This window comes from Cricetulus griseus (genome assembly GCF_003668045.3).
Source record: "Cricetulus griseus strain 17A/GY chromosome 1 unlocalized genomic scaffold, alternate assembly CriGri-PICRH-1.0 chr1_0, whole genome shotgun sequence".
In the NCBI taxonomy this organism is placed as follows: domain Eukaryota; kingdom Metazoa; phylum Chordata; class Mammalia; order Rodentia; family Cricetidae; genus Cricetulus; species Cricetulus griseus.
The window spans coordinates 158,757,975-158,767,174 of NW_023276806.1; the positions used below are offsets into that span (position 1 = coordinate 158,757,975).

The following is a 9,200-nucleotide window of genomic DNA, read 5'->3' on the forward strand; positions in this document are numbered from 1 at the left end:
AGGAAGAATATTAATACTTTGATACTGGTAAAAACCAGACAATTCTTAACACTTAATGGTTGTTTCAAAACAGTATGTGTTTCACAGAAGATTAATTTCTAGCATACCAATGACAATGGAGTATTTTTACATCAAGAAAACTAAGAGCACTTCATCTACAACAGAGGTCCTCAGCTGTGAGTGAGTCCAGCAACTCGAGGCATTTTGGGCCATTACAACTGGGAGTTAAAAGCATTTAAAGGTTGGGTAGTAGAGGCCAAGGACATTTCCTAGACTCCCATGATACCTAGGAAAGTCCCCAAACAAAGAACTGTCAGACCAAAATGTCAATGACATAAGGATGATAAACCCTGGTTTACAGGCTCCCCTCATACCCATTCAGAAGCTCACCAACGCAGGGAGCACACCAATCAGGAAAGCTCAGAAACTCACCAACACACAGAGTACACACACCAATCAGGAAATCTCAGAAACTCACCAACACACAGAGTACACCAATCAGGAAAGCACAGAAAAATTCAACCCATTTTGTCTGTTGGGAAACAACACTGTTTTTATCACAGACAGAAAAGACAAACCCAAGTGTATCATCAGGAAGATTCGAATGGTGGATAGTTGTGGTTTGTTGTTCTTTTGTGTTGTGTTTTGTTGTTGTTGTTAAATCTCCTCTCCATCTTGCATCTGCCCTGAAGCTCTCAGTGAATTCCAGAACAGATTCACAAATACCCAAATGAAGATAAAGAAAATCATTCTCAAATCTCCCCATGCTCTATTACCCTCCTTATTTGGTGTATTCAATAAGAAACTGCAGACAATAGAATTCTATTACCTGTATCTAAGACTAATATACAGCAAGCTTGAATGAAGTTACAATTTTTTAAAAAATAAAATCAACAAATAAAAGCACATGCATATGTAAAATTTTAACTTTTTTTAAATCTATGGTAGGGGCACAAAATATTTTTCTTTTTATAGACCAACACAGTTTTAGTGATTACTGAAGACCAATGAAAAGTTGTTACTTTTTTTTTTTTAAAGGATACTATTGCTGCTCCAACATAATGAACTGATTCCATGTGGTGACGTGTGGGGGTTGAATTTATCCACCAATGTCATAGATGAAGCATCCCATATTTTAATATCATCTCCTGATGAAGCAAATCTGAGGTTTTCCTGCATGACTGAGCCTATAAAAAGTTTAGAACAACATGTACAATTATGGAAAAGCATGTTTTAAAAGCTAAAATGCCCATTTCTGTCCACTTTTATTCCAAACATCATACACACTAGAGTGATCTACAGACTAGTCAAATCACATACTCTTAGCTCATCCTCCCAGGAGTCTACCCCAGCAGCCCCAATAATCCCAAACTCCTCAGGCCACCTTACAGGATAGGTATGTCCATGCAGATCTCCCAGCTCTCTCCTCTGGGACCACTAGATCTCAACACTGGTGGTCTTCTTGTCTATGTATCAAGCCAAGGTCATCCTCATCTTAGTGTCTCTTCATCTGCTGCCCCCTCTACCTGGAAAGCTCCTCCCAGATTCCCCTAAGCCATGCCCTTATCATTCAGGTCTCAGCACAAATATCTCTGCCTCTAAAAGGTAGTTTTCCTATCTACTGTGGTGAAAGCAGCCCTTTACCAGTTACCCTATATTCCACCCAACTCAATGTTTTTCATGAAACTTCTGTTGTCTTATTTGTTCCCATAACAATATCTGCCTCCCCATATAGGAGACTTGAAACATTCCTGATCCATAAAGTATACCACAAAAAAGAGTATCTATGTTCTCATCTTTAGAAAAAAAAAAAAAAAGTAGCACAATCTAGTATTCCTAGAAGCCTCAATCCCATTATCCCAAGTTTTTCAAACTCTAAAATTAGCAACATGTTTAAAGAAATTGTCAATGTGTCCTAACTATAACTCTTGGTTCACAACCTCTCACTTTTTATTCAGTGTGATATTCCAAACCATAATTCCAACAAAGTGATACCAGAAGCCAAAGTAGTCCAGAGAGAACTTGAAAGGCTGCTGGAGATACTCTGAAGAGCAGCAGGTGGTGTAGGAGACAGTGTAAAAAAAAAATACACAGGAGAGAAGAAAGGAAAGGCATACTCGAAACCTCAGTACAGGTGGTACAAGAGTACTGACCCATAGGGTTGGGCATAGTGGCGAAAGTCTTTGATCCCAGAACTCCAGAGACAGAGGCAGGAGGATCTCTGAGTTCCAGTACAGTCAGGGCTACACAGAAACCATATCTTAAAAACAAACAGACGAATACTGTATTATTACCCAATAATAACCATCAACAAAACAGTTCTACTGCCTGTATCTAAAGACTAATATACAGCAATGAATTTGAATGAAGTGGGCTGTAGCCAACTTTTTTTTGTAAATAAAATCAATGAAGTTTTTAAAATTAGGGCATGCTGGGCGGTGGTGGCAAACGCCTTTAATCCCCAGCACTTGGGAGGCAGAGGCAGACAGATCTCTCTGAGTGTGAAGCCAGCATGGTCTACATGGTTTTTCGAGACAGGGTTTCTCTGTGGCTTTGGAGGCTGTCCTGGAACTAGCTTTTGTAGACCAGGCTGGTCTTGAACTCACAGAGATCTGTCTGCCTCTGCCTCCCGAGTGCTGGGACTAAGGGCGTACAAGCCACCACCGCCTGACTATGGGTGGTCTTAATTAGCTATAAGATGTCTGTGTGCAGCCGGGCGTTGGTGGGGCACACCTTTAATCCCAGCACTCGGGAGGCAGAGGCAGGTGGATCTCTGTGAGTTCGAGACCAGCCTGGTCTAAAAGAGCTAGTTCCAGGACAGCCTCCAACGCCACAGAGAAACCCTGTCTCAAAAAACCGAGGAAAAAAAAAAAAGAAGAAGAAGAAGAAGTTTGTGTACTGGGACGGTGTCAGGGAACATAGCTCACACGGCTCACTGCTGTCTAAAAATTTCCAAAAGCTTCAGTTAAGAAGTTAAGTCTCTACAGCTGAGGAGCCAGGCATGATGAAGCATTACCCATAGTCCCGTAGTCCCATCCCTTGGGAAGCAGAGGAAAGAGGACTGACATGAACTTGAAGCCAGACTAGGCTACAGAATCACACCCTGATTCAAAGAAATAAAACCAATCTGGGCTAGATAGCTCACTTTTTTTCAAGACAGGGTTTCTCTGTGTAGCCCTGGCTGTCCTGGAACTTGCTGTGTAGACCAGACTGACCTCAAATTCACAGAGATCTTCCTGCCTCTGACTCCCGAGCACTGGAATCAAAGGTGTGCGCCGCCACTGTACGGTAGATAGCTCACTTTTTTTGGGGGGGAGGGGATTCGAGGCAGGGTTTCTCTGTGGCTCTGGAGGTTGTCCTGGAACTAGCTCTTGTAGACCAGGCTGGCCTCGAACTCACAGAGATCCACCTGTCTCTGCCTCCCGAGTGCTGAGATTAAAGGCGTGCGCCACCACTGCCTGGCTTAGACAAGGTTTCTACTCGGTGACTATGAAGCATGTACCCTACTCGCCCCGTTGCCCTGCTCAAGGAAAAAGCAAGCGTGGAGAGTAGAACTCTTAAGTGCAGTAGACACAACTGCAACAAGTTGCTATCATAATGCCGCACAAGGTGCCTACTGGGCAGTGTGGAGCAACCGGTGGATCAAGGGTCCCAAAAGCTGAGTTAAGCGACCTGCCCAGGTCGTTTCAGTTTCTCCTCGCTTGACTTCTGGGATCTGATATCGGTCGCTCAGAGAGAGTTCCGAGCCACACTCGGAACGCACCCCAGGCCCAGGGCGGCTGCGGACCCGAGAGAGAGCAGGCCGCCCGGGACAGCTCTGCCCGCAACTCTGGGGCCCGCGATCCCGTCCCGGGCCGAGGCGACTGACCCCGGGGTCCCCGCCGCCGCCCTGAGCCGGGTGCTCGCAGCCCCGCATCCGGCGGAACCTCACCTCTCCGGTATGGGGCCACAGGGGGCCCAGCTCCAGCCGCTCCTCGCTGCGCTTCCGCTCCCGCCTGGACTGTTAAACTTGGGCGGCCGGAAGTCCCGCCCCGCGTGACGTCACGGGAGAAGCCAGGGTCTGAGCGTCCCGCCAGCTGGGTGGGAGCCCAGACAGGGGCGGTGCAAAGGGAGCTACCCTATCCTTGTAGCTACTGCGCCTTTGTTACTTTCGTGTTGCTGGTTGCTGCTGTGTGTCCAGCACTGTGTTAGGCTGTGGGTGTGTACTAATGGGCTTAGCCTAGAGGAACAGTAGATGTGTGAACTCTCAGGTCCCTTGGCCTGATGGAGCTCACAGTGGCCTGTAGGGAGCTAGTATCAACAACTCTTTATGTAAACATAGAGGGAAAGGGATAACAGAGTAAAAGATGGGGAACGTAGGGAGCTAGTATTAACAACTCTTTATGTAAACATAAGGGGAAAAGGGAAAGGGATAACAGAGTAAAAGACAGGGAACTAGAGGCCAACTTTGGCAGCTGTCAGTTGCCACAAAAGGATGTCACAGTCATCACAAAGAAAATGTGAGGAAGTCTCTAATAAAGGAAATTAACGTGGATGTTGGTTTAGGAAAGGATTCCATGAAGAAGCAGCCGCGTGAAGCTGATAATTAAGAAAGACCTAACCCAAATTGAACCCTAACCCTGGAGGTTGAGAACAAACTCAGGTGGCCTAAGCCTCTGAGCTAACCATCTTTAAATCCCAAGCCTCTTGTGCTGCTGGATCGGTTCCATGAGCACCAACTCCGTGGTTCTTTTTCTGAAGGAATTTGTCTCGGGGTGGAAAAGAACCAAAGAACTGAGTTTTCCTTGCTAAGTGACTGCTCTAGTGACAATTTTCACTTTGATTACTGAGACGGTGTTTCTATGGAAAGTTTATACGTTTGTCCTAGGTGCACACGCAATGTATTTCAGAACTGGGTACATAATGTCTCGGTTATCTGTACCCATACTGCATAACTGGAAGCCTACAATGTCCCAATCCCCACGCCCCCACCCCCCCACACACACACCCCTAGAAGGGAAAATGAAGTCCTACATAGCTTCCAGAGACTGATGGGGAGCAACCATAAAATGAAGGCTGTGAGTCGTATCTGCCTCAGGTATTCTGAAGCTTTTGGTTTTATTATGTTTTTTTGCTGGGGATTTGGCCTAACACGTTGAGATCTGAGAAAGTCGAGTAAAGAAGAGAAGTATGCTTCAAATAGAAGAGACAAATTCCTAACACTGTAACCAGCAAGAAATTTAAGATTTGTATTATATGGTGTGGGAAAACGTCAACACCAAAACTATTTCTGTATTAAAAGTGAAATATTTCTGCCGGGCTGTGGTGGCACACACCTTTAATGCCAGCACTCGGGAGGCACAAGCAGGTGGATCTCTGTGAGTTTGAGGCCAACCTGGTCTACAAAGCAAGTTCCGGGGACAGTCAGGGCTACATAGAGAACTCCTGTCTCAAAAAAAAAAAAAAAAAAAAAAAAAAAAAGTGATGGACTGGAGAAAAGGCTTAGAGATCAAGAGCACTGACTGTTCTTCCAGAAGTCCTGAGTTCAATTCCCAGTAACCACATGGAGGCTCACAACCATCTGTAATGAGATTTAGTACCCTCTTCTGGTATGTATGGAAACACACAGGCAGAAAACTGTATGCATAATAAATAAATCTTTTTTAAGTGAGATATTTTATAACAAAGTAAATAAGCTGAGCACAATAGCTCACAGTAGTTAGTATTCCCAGCACCCAAGAGACTGAGGCAGAAGAAATGCCACGAGTACCAGCCTGGGCCACACAGCAATACATTATCTGAAAAGAAAACAAGAGTAAATACTATTCTCTAGAGGAACAGAACCAATAGCATAAAAATATATAAGCCTTATTAGAGTGACTTACAGGCCAGCCCAACAACAGAAAGTCCAAGGATCCTGTTGCTGTTTTGTCCACAAGGCTTGATGTCTCCGCTGGTCTTGAGTATATGTCAGAATCCCAAAGAAGTAATGAATAAGAGCAGCAAAGGAATGAACTTGCCAGTGAGAGTGAGAGCGAGCAGGAAAAAAAAATGAAGGCTTCTTCCTTGCTCCTGGTGTGGGCTGCCAGGAGAAGGTGTGTCCTCTGAGATCTAATGATCTGAAATTAAGGTGGGTCTTGTAACCTCAAGTGATCTGGATTTAAGGTGGGTCTTCCTACTGCAAGTGATCCAGTTAACTAAAAATGCCTCAGAGGTTTGTCCAGAGGCTTGGTTTTTAAATTCATTCCTGATGTAGTCAAGTTGACAAGAAAGAATAGCTATCACAGAAACATATCCCATAATCATTGTTGAATATTTCAGTGGCACTCTCTCCTATCTAGGAGGGAGGAATCAGCAGTGACGTAGAAGATTGGGATGCCAATAGAATCCCTGCTTCTAGCTTGCGCCTTTTTCCCTATAAAAGGACCCCTTTCCCTTGGCTCGGGGCGCTTGGCCTCACAGAAGCTAAGTCTCCCGGGTACCCGTATCTCCAATAAAGCCTCTTGCGGTTTTGCATCCAAGCTCGTGGTCTCACTGATTCCTGGGTGCGGGTCTCCTTCTACGAAAGTACCTCTTTGGGGGTCTTTCAGTCTTACTGAAGACCCAGACATAAATTCACACAGCTATGGACACCTGATTTTTGATACAGAAAACAGAAATACACACTGGAAAAAAGACAGCATTTCCCACAAATAGTGATGGTCAAACTGGATGCATTCATACAGAAGAATGCAAATAGATCCATACTTGTCACCCTGCACAAAACTGAAGTCCAAGTGTGTCAAAGACCTCAACATAAAACCAGTCACACTCAACCTAATAGAAAGTAATGTGTGGAACAGCCTTATATGCATTGACACAGGTGACAACTTTCTGAACAGAACACAAATAGTGCAGGCACCAAGATCAACAATAAATAAATGGGACCTCATGAAACTGAAAAGATACTGTAAGGCAAAGGATACCATCAATAGGATAAAGAGGTAGCCCACAGAACGGGAAAAACATTTTACTAACTCCATATGTGATACAGGGCTAATTTCCAACATATAAAGAACTAAAGAAACTAGATATTTAAAAAACCAAATAATCCAATTAAAGATGTGATATGGATCTAAACAGATAATTCTCTATAGACGAATCTCAAATGACTAAGAAACACTTAAAGAAATGTTCAGCATCTTAGTCATCAGGGTAATGCAAATAAAACCCACATTGAGATTCAATCTTACATCTGTCAGATGACTAAGATCAATAACACCAGTGACAGCTCATGCTGGTGAAGATATAGAACAAGGGTGAACACTCCTCCACTGCTGGTGGGAATAAACTTGTATAGACCCCATTGAAATCAATATGGCAGTTCCTCAGAAAACTGGGAATTGACCTACATCAAGACTCAGCTAAACCACTCTTGGGCAGATACCCAAAGGATGCTCCATCCTATCACAAGGACACTTGCTCAACTATGTTCATTGTGGTTTTATTCATAATAGCCAGAAATTGGAAACAACTTAGCGATTCCACAACTGAAGAACGGATAAAGAAAATGTGGTACATTTATACAATGGAGTATTAATCAGTTGTTTTAAAATGGCATCATGAAATTTACAGGCAAATGGGTGCAACTAGAAAAAGGTCATCCTGAGTGAGGTAACTGAGACCCAGAAAGACAAATATTGTATTTATTCACTTAAAAGTGTGTAGCACAAGTTCTGATAGGTCTTAATAATAAAAACCCAGAGTCAGATATCAGAGTATATGCTGAAAGACCAGAGAAGGAAAGGAGCCAGCCACTAAAGAGACTTCTTACCTATGCCAAATCCTCAAACCAAAGTGGACTAGCCTGTCTCTAGGAATCCTCAGGTTGAAGGCTCAAATTGCATCCTCAGACTGCTTCAGACTAACTGATGCTCAGACTGTCTCCTCCCGCCTTATATTCCTCTCTCTACCCAGCCATATCACTCCTGTCTCCACCTCCTTAGTGCTGGGATTAAAGGCATGTGCTGGGATCACCTTTTTTGATCATAAACAAAATATCACCACATAAGTGGATATTAGCTTTCAAGTAAATAATAATCAAGCTATAATCCACAGACCCAGAGGGTTTAGGGAAAGAGAGGGACTTGAGGAATGTCTGGACATCCCTGGAATGAGAAAATTTTGTGGGTAGACTCAGTATGGATGGGGACAGGTGTGGGAGGGATCAGGGGGTAGGGAGATGGAAGGAGAAACAGCTGGAATTGGGGAAAACTTGAGAAATGATGTAGAAACAGTGCTGTGGAAACTTCCTGGAATCTAAGAGAGTGATCCTAGGGTCATCACCCCTAGTAATAGAGAGGATACAGGGATACAGAGTCTGAAGTGGCCATCTTTTCTAGTCAGACAAGGCTTCCAGTGGTAGAGTTTTTGACCCAGGAGGTCCTGTGAAGATCCGTAAACAACCAAACTGATGCTAGGACTAAGGGTACTCTCTGAAAACTGACAGCAGGGCCCCACTGCCAAGGACAACATCCATATAGCTCACTAAATGTAGAGAAGTACTGCTGGTGCCTACATGGATTCTTGGCCCCTTTGTTCTAATCTCTTTGGTGTGGGAAGGTACTCTGCAGGATACTGAAAGACAAACCTGGACACCATCCCAGCCACAAAACCCTTGAGCTACAATCTGTCCTTCCTCCAGGATCTGCTGGGGCAATAGTGGCAAGGAACTTGTAGTAGTAGATATTTGATTTAACTTGACACTCATACTGTAACAGGGAGCCCATGCCCTGCACTGCCTGGATGGGCAGGAACCAGAGAGTGGATAGCCCAGAGACCTAGGGTAAAAACAAACACAGCAGGAAAACACACACACACACACACACACACACACACACACACACACAATGAAGTGATTCCTAACAATACTCTGCTGTATTCATAGAGGAGTGCCTTGTCCAGTTGTCATCAGAAAGTCTTCCTCCAGCAGCAGATGAGAGTAGAGACCCACAGTAAGACATTATGCAACGAGAGAGTCTAAATTGGAAGTCTCCACTGGGTCTCTCCCCTTGGTGATTGGGGCAAATAAGAGTCAGAGATTTGACTCTTTTGTCTGCTACTGGGACTCTTTTGCTCCTAGATAAAGTTCCCTTGTCCAACCTCAATATGAGGGCTTTTGCCTTATCTTATTGTATCTTGTTTTGTCAGGTTTGGCTGTTGTCTTTTGGAGACCTGCTCTT

The 9,200-nt window shown here is 44.1% G+C and overlaps 1 protein-coding gene across 2 annotated transcripts in view; it reads right to left on the minus strand.

The window, feature by feature from the left end:
• The window catches only part of Nedd1 (NEDD1 gamma-tubulin ring complex targeting factor), a 41,718-nt gene extending 37,655 nt beyond the window's left edge, over positions 1 to 4,063 (minus strand). Inside the window, exons 1-2 of one of the 2 annotated variants that reach the window (XM_027392626.2) lie at positions 3,932 to 4,063; positions 1,044 to 1,187 (exon numbers count right to left, since the gene is read on the minus strand). In XM_027392626.2, coding sequence (XP_027248427.1) covers positions 1,044 to 1,179 — 136 coding nt within the window. In that variant the 5' untranslated portion in view covers positions 1,180 to 1,187; positions 3,932 to 4,063. Of the gene's footprint in view, positions 1 to 1,043; positions 1,188 to 3,617; positions 3,637 to 3,931 lie in introns of those variants that run through there. The other variant, XM_027392627.2, reaches the window with a different exon arrangement.
• Between the last annotated feature and the right edge of the window lie 5,137 nt (positions 4,064 to 9,200).